General features: G+C 40.1%; 1 protein-coding gene across 1 annotated transcript in view; it reads right to left on the reverse strand.

The window, feature by feature from the left end:
- Positions 1-2,418: 2,418 nt before the first annotated feature.
- The window catches only part of nags (N-acetylglutamate synthase), a 50,704-nt gene continuing 35,437 nt past the window's right edge, over positions 2,419-17,685 (reverse strand). The window contains exons 6-7 of the mRNA XM_060848876.1: positions 14,526-14,708; positions 2,419-7,762 (exon numbers count right to left, since the gene is read on the reverse strand). Coding sequence (XP_060704859.1) covers positions 7,624-7,762; positions 14,526-14,708 — 322 coding nt within the window. The 3' untranslated portion in view covers positions 2,419-7,623. The remainder of the gene's footprint in view (positions 7,763-14,525; positions 14,709-17,685) is intronic.

Consider the following 17,685-nt stretch of genomic DNA (forward strand, 5'->3'; position numbering starts at 1 on the left):
CCATTTGTTAACTTATCCTCTGAAAGGAGTACAGGATCACAAACATAACATTTCATCTTGTGCAAATATTAAAGTTCAGGTTTGCACTGACGTAAATGACTTGTGCAGACCCAAAATTAAAGAAACTGTAATTTGAGGAACTGTACAGTCTTCTGTTGAATAGATTATTGATCAGTGTGGTCAAATAAAACAAAAGTAGGATCACATTAGTTTGCTCAAGCACACTGACCTGATAATCTAAGAAGTTACTTTTAATATTTAAGCTTGTTAATTTTAAAGTGTTAGTTGAATTAGTTGGAGAAGTGTGGCCAGAACAATAATAAGAACCTCCTTAAAAGGATCTGGACTAAAAGGAAATCATTAAATTGCTTGCCAAGGATTGGTGAAATGGAGAGTTATAGACACCTGCTTCTAATGAAACTCTGGAATGGGACCTGTTTTGTTGTGCGCTTTTGTTTTTAAGTACATACAATTTTACTACATAGCAGCTACTTTATTGTACTACCTTTGGCTTATCTTAAACCTAAAGACCTAACTAAAGGAGATCTCTGATCCTCAGTGAGATTGAATTTTCCATTCATTGACAAAATTTAGTCCCATGTGTTTGTTAAGAAAACCTCACCAAACTTGTATGTATGGATAGTGTAAAATTTATGGACACTGCCTGTTGTATACTTGAAATATTTTACAATTTAATACTAACTGGGTTATCTTTCTATAGCCAGCTCAGAATCTTTCAATATATGAAGTGCACTATTAGCAATGTATAACTGAAAAATGTTTACACTTTTGAAAAAGCATAGTGTATATGTTTTATGTAACTAAATTGATACTTTTGTTAAAGCTCAAAACACTTTTGCATTCAGTACCAACTTTGAGTTTATCTTAGAATTTAAACCAAACTTCAAGGATATAAATGTAGTGAAGTTTTTGATCTAGTTTTTCATTTGTCAATTTTTTTTCAGGAGTGTTTTCGCTAAATTTATATGCATGTCTCACGAGAAATAACTTTACCTTGAACGCGTAACTGTTGCTGTTAAGATTACAATATGCATCGGTGTGTTCACTCCAAGTAAACTCCATTGTTGTTTGTAGGTTTGGCAAATTATATAAGAAAAGCATAACCATTAATCATTCATTGTCCAAATGAGTGTGTGTCTGTTAGCAGACCTTTTGCATTGCCTCCAATTTACAATGTGCCCATAATATCCATGTAGATATTTTCTTTCTCAGTGAGCATTTTGATAGAATTTTCCCTACTGTAAATATATTACAATAAAACATGCTAAAACTGTCGTGTTGTTTTTACTTTTAACAGGTTTAAACATATTATAATAATTTTCCACCTTCGTACTTTTTAATTTTCTCAACTACTCCCCAGCTTTAATTTCACGTGAAGCTTTACAGTTAACATTAGTTTTGCTGTGTATTTTCTGATTTTGAGGTTAAGGACCAGCACACTCTTGACCTATGAACTACTTAACCAGGTAACTCATGAAAACTTAATTTGGACATTTTAAAAGAAGTGGCAGCCATATTTGAATAGTGCTTTCAAATGGGTGATGTGGTTATTCAGCAAGATGAAATATCATAAGATTCATGTGTGTTTGGCTGGACAGGTTCAGAGATGCATGAATGAAAAAATAAACAGTAATTTTGGCACTGCTTCAAATATCTCTTTATTGTGGTTTTTAAATCTTGTATATAATTCATAATGTTGATTTGGATAAAAGGAATAATGATTGAAGCAGTCTGTGAAAATGCAGCAAGACCCCGTTGCCCAGAACTTGCACGACCCCATTATTACTTACCAATGCCCAGCTACAACAAGACGACAGAATGTAACCATCATCCTCTGATATTGAATGACATTATGGTCACTGAATCCCCACTATTGACCTCCTTGGGTTTTAACTACTGATCAGAAACTCAACTGAACTAGCTGTATAAATAGTGTGCCTACAAGAGCAGGTCTGGGAATCATAACTGTCCACTAACAATAAAGTCTGAGTAAGGAGTGTGATTGAAATACTCCCACTTACCTGGATTAGCGCAGCTCCAAGAAACATTTAAGACATCGTCCATAACAAAGCAGCCTGATTCACTGATAGTACAGCCAAATATCTGTTTTAAGAACTACCAACTATTGTGAATTAAAGATTAACTTAATGGGTGTGTGCATATCAAACTCTGGTTTATATGTATGTAAGAATATTCAAAATTACTCAACAAATGAAATAAATTACTCACTAGTTTTTTTTTATTGATAAAGTATGTTATTTCAAAAACACAGCAAGTATTAAAGTTAACCAAATTAATTAAAGTTGAGATTATATCACACACTTTTAAGTAAACTGTTCAAAGCATGATATGTATATTTAAGACTCTGAGCAATACCCGATATTCACTAAACATTTTGAGGTACTTGCTGAATTGATTCTGGTTTTTTAGTATTCACTATTTTTAAAGGGGGCAAGAAAACATTTGAGTATAATGAGTGGCATTGCAATATCAAACCCATATAATAGATTGTATAATAGATTTTTAGAAATAGCAAACTGTGTATGGTTAGATAGTGAGCAAATGCTTGGACCTTAACAAGATTGCTGACGGGGTTAACGTTGCGCTGTATGGAACTGCAGGAGCCCCAATGCATATACATTTTCTAGTAATGCTAGCTGAGAAAATGGCTACGTTAATCATATTATTTTTCCATTGAATGCCAAACATTGTACAAACTCATAAATGCCACTTTGGACTTGAAAAGACTCTCATTATCCAGAAGGGTAGGGTATCTCATAAATTCGACTAGTAGGTAAAAGTAGCTGTCGTACGCTGCTGCTATGCAATAGTTATGAATTACATTGTCAACCAATTTAAGAATCAGTCTGGCTCACAGTATAACATACTTGCCTGTACTGGAATCTGCATACCTTGATATGCAAGAGCCTGTTCCTTGCAGACAGAAAGACAAGTACATATACTACACCTGTTTATACTGAACAAAATAGCTAACAGCAATCTGGTTAATTCTTTAGGGTAATCAGATTCAACCTGCCTATTTAGATATAAATAAAACTTGCAAGCTGTCACTTGTTATTTAATTGATGCATTCTCTTTGGCAATATCTATACTTGATGAAGGGCTTGTACCTGAAACGTCACTTCTCTTGCTCCTCTGGTGCTGCCTGATCTGCTGTGCTTTTCCACTCTCGACAATATCTATACCAATCCACTTGCCAACTATTAGCACACTTCTAATACAAATGTTGTTCCCTGGTACTGTCATGAAGAATGCATGACAAAAGATTTCAGTAAAATATATCCTTTTCTGTGTAATACACAATGACTGTGTGTTGACTTTGGTTACATAGTAAATGTATTTTAAAGGATGCCTTAATTTAAACCGAAGGAAATTTATCTCATGTGGCCTTCTCATTACACAACATTTAAATATTGCCTCACAAAATAGATTTGCTACCGAGCTAAATAAACAAACAGACATTGAGATAAAACATATTCAGTTTTTGATCAGAATAACACTTGCTTATTTCACAAAATGGACATTTTAGGGGTGATCTGAACCCCTAGGGGTGATGTCTACAAGCCGCATTGGTCTGGTGGCTCAGTTATTTAATTGTATTGCTTGTTTTTACATTTGGCATAAGATTCTAATCCCTGTCAATATTTAAGTGGTTATCTTTCACCTCTGTAAATGTTTTTTAAGACAGGGTTCATTTTACAACTTATGACCTTTTTTATGTTGACTTTAGTATCTGGTGATCCAGGATAGCATTGGCTGCGTTCTAGATTTCGAGAGATGTATTTATCAGTAATTGTTCTGGTCAAAAATCTCAAATACTGTCACAGTGACTAGAATTGACTTAGAATAACATTGTTGTTAAACCTTTTCTCTTCTGAAACAAAACACAATGCTAATTCTTCCAAGTGCAAAGAACTGACCCTAAATGAGACTATGGAAACTGTCCAGCAGCTTCAATGCATCCAGTTCCTTCACCATCCAGTAACAAATCCACTACAAATAGTGGCCGTCAAGAATATGCTCCTTTTAAAGCGACTGGGAAATTGGAATAGAGACCCATAAGCATTCTGCAGTTTTCAAACTGTTTTTATAAATAAGTATTAGTGAGATGCACCGTAGAGAAAACACTCAGCATTTTGATAGAAAATCCTAATGGCATCTGATGCCATGACCCTATCTATCATATTGAAGTAACATCTCTTATTTGTGTTTTTTAACAAAACAAAATCAACCAAGGAGGAATAGACTGGTAAGCACAATATCGGACTCCTTGGAGTATAAGTGGACTGAGTCCTCATAAAATTAATTGTCCGTTCAGTTGAGCACGCAGTCTCAGTAGACCGGAACTTTATTAGAAAAAGAAAAGCCTCACAAAATTACCCTTCCATCATCAGTGTACTGACAAATGAACAGATGCTCATCTGTTCATCACTATGCCAATACCGCATTAATATTCAAATGCTTTTATGAGTAAATATTTTACTAAAATGTTATTTGCCTACTCCAAGGATAAAGATTTCCGTTGAGGTAGCATTCATGATGAACAAAAGGTCTCCTAAAAATGGAGAGAATTGATGCAAAACCACATTTGCTTTTTTTTTTGGACATCATCCTTGTCCACAACTAATTAGAGTTAGATAAAGAGTAGAATTTAAAATCTCTCAACAGCACAGAACTGACAAGTAATCTGTTAATTCTTTGTTATAATTGATGATAACATTTCAATGACGAGCAGATTGAGGGTCTTGGCATTTCTGTTCCTTTGATTAAAACAAATTGTTTCATAAATACATAGGTTTTAATTTGAAAGCTTTCAGAGTCAAGAAGGAATTCAATACTCAAAATACAAATGAAGGAAAGAAATACAAATGTGCTCTCGACCTAAGACAGAGATGCATTAATTCCAGCCCTACCTTTGGCTTACTACTACTGAGAAACATATCAGCTGTGATTGAATGGTGGAGCAGACTCAGGTGGCTGAATGTATTATTTCTGCTCCACTCTTACGGTCTACAATTAGGACAGGATTGTCTGTTTGAACGGTTTGGCAAGTTCCTAATTATCTTGAAATGAATTTATAAATGATACATATTAGTACCACTGCATATCCATGATAGGATATGAAACCATTGCTGAAAGAAAATTAGTATAATTAAATAAAAATCTCTAACCTATACCCATTATGAACTATTGCCCAGACTGCTTACAGATATATATCTTGAATAGTGGATACAATTCTCACATATAAGTTATATATTATTAGTTTTCTTCACATTTCTTTCCAGATACAAATATCTCAAAAGATAATGTTGATTATGTTATTAGCTAAATTTGGATAGGGGCTAAAAATGAACAATAACCCTTTGACTGCTGGGGCAATTTCAGGTAGTACACAAACCGTGTGCTGTCTGCTAATTTAAGTAAAATTGTTGTCCAACAATTGCTTTTTGAGTTGCTTTGGTGACTCATTTGTAGGCTGACTGCTGCAGAATGAAGCTTTTATGGTTATTGCCAGACATAACACAATCAATGACCATGTGCCATATGGAGGTGGAGGGGAATGAATCCCATTTTGACTAGCATGACACTGATGCATGACGGATTGAAAGTGACGTGCATGTGGTCAATAGCACCCTGCACCAAGGCTCAAAAAGCAGATGGGATATTGGGGTTTATAAGTAGAGGCATATAGATTAAAAAGCAAGGAATTTAGTGATGAATCCGGCTCAGCCTCAACAGGAGTAATGTGTCCAATTCTGGGACACCTTGTGTGAGGAAAGATGAACAGGCAGAACTGATTTGCAAGAATGGTTCCAGGAATGAGAAGATCTAATGCATCATACAAGAAGCTAGGTTTGTTCTCCTTTGATGAGAAATGACGCAGAGATGGTTTGACAGAGATGTTCAAAATTTTGTGGTCTTGACAAGTAGACAGAAGAAAACTGTTGAGCAGCAGAGAACACCAATTGAAGGTGACTGGTATAAGAACCCAATGGTGATGGGAAGATAAAATAATTGCAGGACTACTGTGGGGCAAAGATACAGGTGGGATTAACTGAATTTGTTGAGACATGGACATGATGAGCTGAATGGCCTCAAATATTAACTGTTTCTCCTTTCACATATTCTTGCAGTTCTACTGAGTTTCTGCAATAATATTGCTTTTATTGTAGTATACTCTACGACTGCCTTCCAGGAATTGCTAACGGGATCTTTTTCAGTTCTAAAATAACTGTCAAATTAAATAGCATGGTTAACTCTCAAACAATAGGTATAGAGCTCTAATTATGTGCTTAGCTTTTAGCTAATTCTTTTAGAAGTGATACAATCCTGTCATTTTCTCGCTGCTCTTTACATGATCTTTAATTCAGTCATAGCACTTGGACGCTGCTAACAAGGAAGAATTGGTGTGCCATCTCTGACTGTCCTTAACAGAATGCCCAGCTCAACCATTTCAGAGGTCAGTTAAGTTGCATTGCCAAGACTGAAAAGTCAAGTACAAGCTAAGATTGGCAAAAATCCCTTCTTCCAGGATAGCAGTAAACTAGATAGGCTTTTACAAAGGCTAGTCATTACATTGCCCTAATTTCTGATTCAACTTTTTCATTCTTGATTCATTTATTAACAATCTCATCTTCTCATTGTGGGATTTGAACCCATGGCTTTGGATTATTTGTTCAATGTTCGGGATTACAATTCAGGTAGATAACCAACCACTATTCTACCATTCCAAGGGGGGGTATGCACTGCTACCAATGTGATTTGCATTCCTCATTTACACCATTGAAGAAAGCCACACTGGAAACGCGCACTATACAGATAGGGTTTTCCTTCCAGGTTATTAAGCTACAATGTTTTTAAAAAAAAACCTTTCTCGTGGATTTTATGCAAGGAATTCAGAATCACTGGCCACAAGAATCTTTACATAATTCAATTTGAAGTTTACTCCCTCTTGGAAGTTTCTACATAGTAGATCGAGCTTCTTACATCTCATTCAAGACAATTGTTCTCATCAGACACATTTTCCTCAGTTCGGCTATGAGTGGCAACCTGTTTTAGCTAACAGACTGCACTTTGTGTGCAACCTTCCTCTGAGTCAGTGGAAATCATATGCATCATTGAGAGGTCCATTGTTCTGCTCTTGGACGTTTCCAAATGGGGGATGATGGCACGGTGTGTTTGATGAGTCTGTGAGCAAGCTTACCTGTGCAGCTCTCTGCTCAGTTTTAGTAAAAACAAGCTTAACAATCATTGTTATCATTTACAACAAATATTTTGTAGAAGACAGAAGTGTAGTTGATTTTAAAATTCTCATTAATTTTGATTTTACTAGCCTTGTGCTAATAAAAATAGAATTTTTCACTCTTTTAGTATAATAGAATTTGTAGGCAACCAATCCCACTCAACAGATTAAAAAGGACGAGGCATTCAGAGTGACTGGGTATGCCAAAGAAGTAAACTAAGGCAAATCTAACTTTTAGAGCAGCAATATTTCAGATTCAGATGACAAAGAATACCTAGCACAGAAAGTGCTGAGATTTAGTTTGAGTTTTCTGTAGCAGATGATGGCTGGTTTAGAGGCTAATTTGGTTGTATAAATGAATCAGGTAAACTTTCTGCATGGTCCACGAGTTCATAAGAGTCACGCATATTAGACAGGCCATACCAAAAGACGATCCACTCTCCAGTTGTAAAGCTTCCATCGCACTGTTTGAAATACCTGTACAAGAGAAAACCATGTATATTGGTTGTGAACTGCATTGACCATGGTGGCTAGAAAATACACACCAACTCTTCAAACATTCAGCTAAATCAAAACAAGAATCAAATTAATGAAAACAAGAAAATATCAATTTGAGCAGTTTAGACTAGATTCCCTTCAGTATGGAAACAGGCCCTTTGGCCCAACAAGTCCACACCGACCCTCCGAAGAGTAACCCACCCATACCCATTCCCCATATTTACCCTTGACCTACACACCTAACACTAGCTTCAGATTAAAAGGGTCATCTATTTAAGATGGAAATGTAGCGATTTTTCTCCTCACAGCAGAGTACAATGGAGGCTGTCACTGAATATAATTAGGCCCAGTTATGAGAGATCTTTGCATTGCATGAAATTGAGGTTTATCATGATTAAGCAGAATGTCAAGTTGAGGCCAAGATCAGATCAGCCATAGTCTTACTGGTGGTCAAACAGCTCCTAGGGTCAAATGGCTTACTCCTGTTCCTAGTTTTTATATTGTTTAGAAAAGAGTGAAGTTAAATAATGAGAAAGAAGCAATTATTTACAGTACTCCTTTCTGGCATCATTATACCTGCCAAAGCAACAACTGGTATATTGTACCAATAGGAAAATAAAATCCAAGAGTGGGTTATGGATATTGTTACACATTTAATTATATCATATAATGATAGTCCTGGTCATGAGAGAAGCTGTGAATAAATGACTTAAATATCCAGTATTGAGACATGCAGATCAGTCAAGTACCAGGTTGAATACAAAATCTAACCTAAAGCTACTCAACATTAGTACTAGATGGATTCCCTGCAACTGGCCATAAATTGTTGAGATTGCATTGGATGTAAGGTGTGGAAGGATGGTGAAATCCAACCAGACATGTTGCTTTTAGCCATTAACAGTGACACTTGGTGAAAAGTACATACATGGTTAACTTTAGCAATGCTGTTCTCAGCTGACGTCAATGGACTATTTGGTCATGGTTATCCATTGCCTATGGTGATGTGTAAGGAATGGACAATTGGACAATGGATTTTACCACTAAGCGGCTGTATCTCTAAATAAAAGAGGAGAAAATTTGGAGAAAGGAAAATGGGTCCAGATTTAGATTAAACATTGGCTCTGGATCAAGATTCCAAAATAATATTGGTCCTTATTCTGTCACACCCCCTCTGTAACTGGCTGGAATCCCAACAATTTGGTTGATCAACAGTCAAGCCGGCTTGTACGTGGCATCGACTTGCCAAAACTTCATTCAGCTGGCTGTTACATACAAGCAGGCTTACCTCTATAAATTAGTTTCTATGCCATTCTGGCTATCCCGTTCTGTCTGTGCCACTCAGTCTCTGCTTCGGTTTGCTGATGTGTCTGTACGTTGCGCAAGTAAACATAACAGAAGATTAAGAAAAGCAGGCAGAGGCAGGAGGAACAAGAGTGGCAGAAGAAAAGGAAGACAGACATAAGCAGAAGCAGGGATGGCGTAACAATGAGGAAACTAGCACCAGGGATGAAGGACAACACAATAGGTAAGGTGTGAAAAAGGAGGTGGCAGAGGAGCAGGTGTGGGAGAATTGGATGCAGGATTGTATAAGTAGTACCTGCCACAGAATGTGTGTACCTTCTGGTGTGCACTGTCCTATTTTTTGCTTAGTTTCTTCAGTTTGACTTAGTATTTGGTATTTTCCAATGTAATAACTTTAATTTGTTTTTAAGCGATGAATTGATTATCTGCAGTATTGCTCACCTGCAGTCTGTGATGGGACTATAGTTAAGCATTCGTACTGAGCTACAGAACAGCAGCCAGACAGCACAGAACAGCAGAAGGTTAGGAGACAGTGCACAGCAGGAGAGGAGTCAGCGGCATGCAGACTGAGCTGTACAGCGCAGTGGACGTGAGGGTGCAGTACAGGAACAGTGGGCACGGACTTTTAAAATCAACTGATTGGGCCTTAAGGAAAAGTGGAGACCTCCGTATGAAAGGGTGCTGGACTTCAAAGAATCGTGGTAGCAACTTTTCTTTCCAGTCAGAAGACCTGTACTTGGGACGTGTCTTTAAAAGTTCCAGAATTGTATTATTTATTGCTGTGAAAAGACACATTTTGCTAAATAGAGTCATAGAGATGTACAGCATGGAAACAGACCCTTCGGTCCAACCCATTCATGCCAAACAGATATCCCAACCCAATCTAGTCCCATCTGCCAGCACTTGGCCCATATCCTTCCAAACCCTTCCTATTCATATACCCATCCAAGTACCTTTTTAAATGTTGCAATTGTACCGGCCTCCACCAAAATAATTGTCCAAAGAATTGTGCAGACAACCAATTTAAGATTGCCAGTTGGGCTTGCAGTGTGGCACGTGGAAACTACATATATGAATACACAAGGTAAATGGAAAGTACACTCAACAAAATAGATGACAGGCATTCGCTGGTTCATTTCTTGGGCAATGCCTTAGCCTGTTAGAATCAGCCTGCCTGGTTTAAAATCTAAACAGGTTTTGGCAGGTAACTGTTACTCATCATAAACTGGTGCATTCTCCACAGCAGCACATCTACTACTCAAAGTCCACTTGTTACCAAAAAGCATTCTCCTCTCATACAGTATAAATGGTGTTTCTCTTTTACTTTATTATTTCTTGCAAATTGTCCTGATGAATGCAAGATGAATGCTTTCACAAAAATGTGTCTTTTTTCAGCAGTTGTAAGTTCTGTACTACTAAACATTGTAAGATTTTCTATTCATACTGCAAGCTGAGTCTTATTGTGTGAAAGCTAAATTCTGAGAATTACAATCTATCAGAATGGAACAGAAGTGTTGACTCCTTCATTATGTCAAGTGTAATCCACCATTGTGATATCTGTACATGGTCACTGGCATGCAGTGCAAGTCCATTAGTTGATTAGGCCGCTTTGTTTCCAAACCTGTTACTGATCTAATTCAAGCCCCAAAACTTTGGAGAGGGCCATGTCTCAAAAAAATAGAAATACCAAGAGGTGTTTTAAAAACCTCCAAAGAGAAGCTTCTTAAATAGCTGTTTGCTTCCATTTCCACAAGGGCTATCTTTATGTTATTATCATGGTTTACTGCTTTCCACCTTATACAATTATCTTAGCAAAGGTCCTAGATTCAGAGTTTGATTAACAACTCAACGAGATTATTGAAGTTTGATCTGGGGCTAGGTATACAAGTCTAGTTGCTTTTATTAGGGATTATTTATTTGAGGGGATTTAAAAGTTTTTAATGGGTTTTCATGAGTGGGAATATTTTTAAGTTTAGTAAGGCAACAATAAATACTTAGACCCTTCATTTTAACATGGCTCCTAAGGTCTGCCCATGGTGGATATTGGATGAGTTGGCACGGAGGACGTTAAAAGCAAAGGTTGGTGACATTATGGCATGTACTGGCTTGAGTTAGCACGTGTTAAGAGGGCTATAAGGGGGCATAGAGTGGGTGAGAGCATGAATTGACAAGGAGGCATGAGGCGACATGGAGGATACTTGCAGAGGGTGATGAGGTGAAGGGTGAAGGCTACAGATCAAGATTTAAGGAAACAACTGCTAATTGATTAAAGACAGGACTTGTAAATTACTTGCTTTGGCATTTGGCCGTCTTCCACTATTCTCCACCAATCTTGGAGCAAAAATCAGGTTCTGACAGGGCATTTTGTCCAGAGGCAAGTAGAGGGAGCCAGGAAATTTTCTGATTCAGACGACCCTCATCGAGCAAATATTCAACCCAAGGATCTAACCTCGTAGATTTATTGTTCATAAAATAATCCACACAATGAATTGTTAGACATGGGCAAGGCAACAAGCTGTGGTATTCATGTGAGGTTATAGTTTATTAAATCAGGTATTAAACGTGCTGCACAAGTCTGGAAATAATTAATGTAGAAAAGTGTTCCAAGGTGTCTCCTTGGGCAAAAACAAATGTTAAGAGGATTTTATGAGGACCCAGCAAACGTTTGGCACAGGAAATGCATTTTAATGAGGTTGAAAATTCAGATTAAGGCAGCATCTGGAATACTTGCCTTCATTAGTTAAGGTGTTGAATAGAAGAGCATGGAATTTCAGCACAACATCGTGGACTGAAGGGCCTGTTCTGTGCTGTACTGTTTTAATTAAGATGGAGCTGTATATACTGTTAGCTCACAGCTGGAATATTGTGTGCAATTTTGGTCACCACAGCTGAGGAAGGATGTCATTGTTGTAGACAGGCTGCAAGAGGAGATTCAGCTATGAAGAGAGACTAGATAGGCTGGAATTGTTTTCCTTAGAATTGAGAACTGAATTTAATGATTTATATTTTACAGTGAAAAGCTTCAAATCTTGCCACAATTCTGCACCATTTCGAATAGTTTAAGATATCACTGGAAGAGAATGTATCTTCATTCTGCTATCTCCACCATGAACCCGGCTCACCAGCAACATCTGTCCCCCCCATCTCTCTTCCAGTGCTGTCTGCGCCGGACCCACCAACGTAGGAGTCGCTACTCTTTAGGCGCCATCTCCACTCCTGGGTCCATCTCGTCGCTGCTGAGTCCCACGTTGAACCTACACTCAGCCCCGCAACCAGAGTCCCAGCTCTGCTGTTACTGTCACCTCACCGATAACCAGGAGTCCCCATTCTGAGCCAACCATGACTGCAGCCAGAAGTCCCTGGCTCCGCAGCCCCCTCGATGACGCCACTCTAGGCAAATTGTGACCAGGAGTCCCTGGCTCTGCTGTCAGGCCAGGCCAGGCTGCCACAGCGCCAAGCGCCCTCCTCCATGTTGCCGCCTTGCCATCTTGAAGAGTCTGCTGTCCCCTCCAATTGCCGGAGGAGTTTTGCTGTCGCTGCCTCCAATTATCGGAAAGCGCTGCCCTCTGCACGTACGGCCCATTCTCACTGCTGCAGCGATGCCACCGGTCTAACCGGCCAAAGGAAAAAATGAAAGGAAATAACAAAAAATAAAGAGCAGGAAAGAAAGAAAGATAATAGGGGCTGATAAGGCCTGGGTAAGATTCTGCACATAGCTCTGCTATTCCACTGTTATCTTGGAACTAGAGAGCTGTGGGGAACCTGGAACCTGTTTGAGGTGTACAAAGTTATGAAGGGCAAAAATAGGATGGATAAGGAGAAACCTTTTAGTGGAGGGGTCAACAAGCAGAAGAAAGAGTTTTAGGGTCAGGAGCAGAAGGTTTCCAGGAGATTTTACAGAAAACATTTTGACTGAGAAGGTGATGGGTATCTGGAACTCACTGCTTAATAGGGTGTTAAAGGCAGAAACTTTCAAGACATTTAAGAAGTATTTAGATGAACACTTGATTCTTGATGAAGGACATATGCCAGAAATGTGGATTCTCCTGCTCCTCATATGCTGTCTGACCTGCTGTGCTTTTCCAGCACCACACTCTCAACTCTGATCTCCAGCAGTCCTCACTTTCTCCTAGAACACTTGAAACCCTAAAGCATACAAAACAATGGGCCAAATGCTGGAAAACAGGATTAGAATAAATAGATGACTGGCATTGTTACGAGAAGCCAAAGGGCCTTTTTTCCGTTCTGTAAAGATTCTATGACTTTCTGTGAATCTACAATGAGATGGGACGTGGAACGAATACATTTTTAGAGGGAATTCCAGAACATTTTGGAGAAAAGAGTGGGAGCGGAGACATCTGCTGCATTTGTGAAATTTTAGCTGAGTTATTAAAACTTTATGCTTTGCTTCCTGCCTGTTAGGGTTGTCAGACCTGTGGTGATCATGGCTCCTCGAAAAAATGTGTTGCAGTAAAGTCAGATCAGAAACTATGTTCTAAATCAAAGATTCAGGATTAGACCTTTCTCACTATTCCTACTTCAGAAGTAATTTTAAAGAATGGAAAGCAAATTGCTTTGAAACTGGTGAAGGTGATTATTATTTAATGCTCTGCTGCATAATTAAATTTTAATTTTTTTTGTGCTATCCAAACAGAGTTTCTACAGGATCCTTTAGGAGCAGGACATATTTTCCTTAAGGTCACAAAAGGAGAGGAAACTCTCATCAATTATTTCCGCTAATCATTAACATTTTATAAATGAGCCAGTGAAGAGGAAAGCACAGGACCATGAGGTATGGAGCAATGAGCAGAGAACCTGATCTTGGAGTCCCACCACTGTTTGCCAGCAGAATCAAATTCACCAAAACTCCTTAGATAGTACCTTCCAAATCCACAACCACTTTCTTCTAGAAATTCATAGGTACATGGAGACTCCACAGTCTGCACGTTCCCCTCCAAATCATTTATCATCCCAATTTTGAAATATATCAGTGTTCCTTTAGTGTTGCTAGGTCAAAATCCTTGAACTCTCTCCCCAGTGATAGTATAGGTGTATCCACGTTAAATGAACTGTTCTGGTTCAAGAAAGCAGTTAACCTTCTTCAGGACAATTAGGGATGACATTACATTCTGGCAGCCACATCCCAGTATTAAATTAGTTACAAATCGAGTGGGGAAATTTTGATTGCATGCCTATGCTTAATTATTATATACTGCATGTCAGAATTTGAACACAGATAATCCTGTTCAACAAGTTCAGTTGTGTTCCATAAACTGTTAAAAAGTATATGTACAATAGTACATACCTGAATAATGGTTATTTGAATCACTCAAATGAATACACTGTCACCTCATCCTGACATGTACTGTTTCTAAGATGACAGTGAATTACTTATAAAAATAAAATGGTTGATAAATGGTGAAATTTGGAAGTAACATACCAGGGATTGATTCTGTTTGTCGCTCTTGATCTCCAGAACAGAGAGTCAAAATCCTGGCGAATACATTCCCAAAGCATCAGGCTGGTACCTTGGCCACGTTTATTTGTACTGACCACAAACTTGTCAAGATATGGCATTCCATTCAGGACAGGCTCTCTGGTGATAATTGCAGCAGCGCTGTACCTGTGGCAACATGGACAGAAAATAGTTGCTGTTCAAAACCTGTTCTAAGTTGTTAACTATTAAAGCTAATCATGACAATGTTGTTTCAAATTTGATTATAAAGAACAAAGGAAGAGGAACAGGATTAGATCATATGGCCCAATGAGCCTGCTCCACTATTTGGGACAATCCTCACTGATGAAAATGTGTTGCTGGAAAAGCACAGGAGGTCAGGCAGCATCCAAGGAACAGGAGAATAGATGTTTCGGGCATAAGCCCTTCTTCAGGAAGGGCTTATGAGCGAAACGTCGATTCTCCTGTTCTTTGGATGCTGCCTGACCTGCTGTGCTTTTCCAGCAACATATTTTCAGCTCTGATCTCCAGCATCTGCGGTCCTCACTTTCCCCTCGACAATCCTCACTGATGTTTGGCTTCAACTCCTCAATCCTGTCTGTTTCCCATATCCATTGATACGCAGAGATCAAACATCTGTGCACCTTAGCCTTAATGTAATTAATGATGCAGCATCCAGGGATCAGTGGAGCAGAAATTTCCAAAGATGCCCAACTCTCAGAGTGAAGACATTTCTCTTCACTTAATCCTGAGAAATATTTGTAATTCCTATTTGCTCATTAAACCCCTTGCACAGAAAACATGTGTTATTCTTCCGAAACATATTGAACATATTGTTCTAGCTGGAGAGAGGACCATGACCTGACTTCACCAATCAGCTTCATGGAGTCAGCCTGACTGTTTTTTCAAAAGGTTAGCCATAGAAGCAGCTGTCTTGTTTTGCTTTGCATGGGCTAACCCATTCCTTATCCAATTTTCTGCCCATCTAAGTTTTGCACAATCACATAACTAACAGTTATGACGGTCTAGAGAGGAGACATCTTTTAACTTTGTCAAAGCTTGCAAATTGAATTATTGCCTTCCACTATCAAGTAGGAAGAACCAAATTTATTTCATCCACAAGGACAGACTTTATTGTGTGCTGGGTTACTCAGTCTCAGCTGGGATGATAAAAAGAAATGGGGAGGGAAGGTGAGGTGCTGGGAAAACAATTGGACTTTACATTCCTGATTCTGGATTAGTGGTGCTGGAACAGCACAGCAGTTCAGGCAGCATCCAACGAGCAGCGAAATCGATGTTTCGGGCAAAAGCCCTTCATCAGGAATAAAGGCAGGGAGCCTGAAGCGTGGAGAGATAAGCTAGAGGGGTGTGGGGGTGAGGAGAAAGTAGCATAGAGTACAATAGGTGAGTGGGGGAGGGGATGAAGGTGATAGCTCAGGGAGGAGAGGGTGGAGTGGATAGGTGGAAAAGGAGATAGGCAGGTAGGACAAGTCCGGACAAGTCATGGGGACAGTGCTGAGCTGGAAGTTTGGAACTAGGGTGAGATGGGGGAAGGGGAAATGAGGAAACTGTTGAAGTCCACATTGATGCCCTGGGGTTGAAGTGTTCCGAGGTGGAAGATGAGGTGTTCTTCCTCCAGGCATCTGGTGGTGAGGGAGTGGCGGTGAAGGAGGCCCAGGACCTCCATGTCCTTGGCAGAGTGGGAGGGGGAGTTGAAATGTTGGGCCACGAGGTGGTGTGGTTGATTGGTGCGGGTGTCCCGGAGATGTTCCCCAAGCACTCTGCTAGGAGGTGCACAGTCTCCCTAACGTAGAGGAGACCGCATCGGGAGCAACGGATACAATAAATGATATAAGTGGACGTGCAGGTAAAACTTTGATGGATGTGGAAGGCTCCTTTAGGGCCTTGGATAGAGGTGAGGGAGGAGGTGTGGGCGCAGGTTTTACAGTTCCTGCTGTGGCAGGGGAAGGTGCCAGGATGGGAGGGTGGGTTGTAGGGGAGCGTGGACCTGGCCAGGTAGTTACGGAGGGAACGGTCTTTGCGGAAGGCGGAAAGGGGTGGGGAGGGAAATATATCCCTGGTGGTGGGGTGTTTTTAGAGGTGGCGGAAATGTCGGCGGATGATTTGGTTTATGCGAAAGTTGGTAGGGTGGAAGGTGAGCACTGGGGGGTTCTGTCCTTGTTACGGTTGGAGGGGTGGGGTCTAAGGGCGGAGGTGCGGGATGTGGACAAGATGCTTTGGAGGGCATCTTTAACCACTTGGGAAGGGAAATTGTGGTCTCTAAAGAAGGAGGCCATCTGGTGTGTTCTGTGGTGGAACTGGTCCTCCTGGGAGCAGATACGGCGGAGGTGGAGGAATTGGGAATACGGGATGGCATTTTTGCAAGAGGTAGGGTGGGAAGTGGTGTAATCCAGGTAGCTGTGGGAGTCGGTGGGTTTGTAAAAAATGTCATTGTAAAGTGGGTCGTCATTAATGGAGATGGAGAGGTCCAGAAAGGGGAGAGAGGTGTCAGAGATGGTCCAGGTAAATTTAAGGTCAGGGTGGAATGTGTTGGTGAAATTGATGAATTGCTCAACCACCTCGTGGGAGCACGAGTTGGCGCCAACGCAGTCATCAATGTAGCAGAGGAAGAGGTGGGGAGTGGTGATGGCGTAATTACGGAAGATCAACTGTTCTACGTAGCCAACAAAGAGAGAGGCATAGCTGGGGCCCATACGTGTGCCCATGGCTTTTGGTCTGGAGGAAGTGGGAGGATTCGAAGGAGAAATTGTTAAGGGTGAGGACCAGTTCGACCAAATGAATGAGTGTGTCGGTGGAAGGGTACTGTTGGGGACGTCGGGAGAGGGAGAAGTGGAGGGCTTGGAGGCCCTGGTCATGGTGGATAGAGGTGTAGAGGGCTTGGATATCCATGGTGAAGATGAGGCATTGGGGGCTGGGGAAATGGACGTCTTGGAGGAGGTGGAGGGGTTGGGTGGTGTCTCGAACGTACGTGGGGAGTTCCTAGATTGGGGGGATAGGACAGTGTCGAGGTAGGTAGATATGAGTTCAGTGGGGCAGGAGCATGCTGAGACAATGGGTCAGCCAGGGTGGTCAGGCTTGTGGATCTTGGGAAGGAGGTAGAACCGGGCAGTGCGGGGTTCCTGGA

Source organism: Hemiscyllium ocellatum, chromosome 32 (assembly GCF_020745735.1).
Source record: "Hemiscyllium ocellatum isolate sHemOce1 chromosome 32, sHemOce1.pat.X.cur, whole genome shotgun sequence".
Classification (NCBI taxonomy): domain Eukaryota; kingdom Metazoa; phylum Chordata; class Chondrichthyes; order Orectolobiformes; family Hemiscylliidae; genus Hemiscyllium; species Hemiscyllium ocellatum.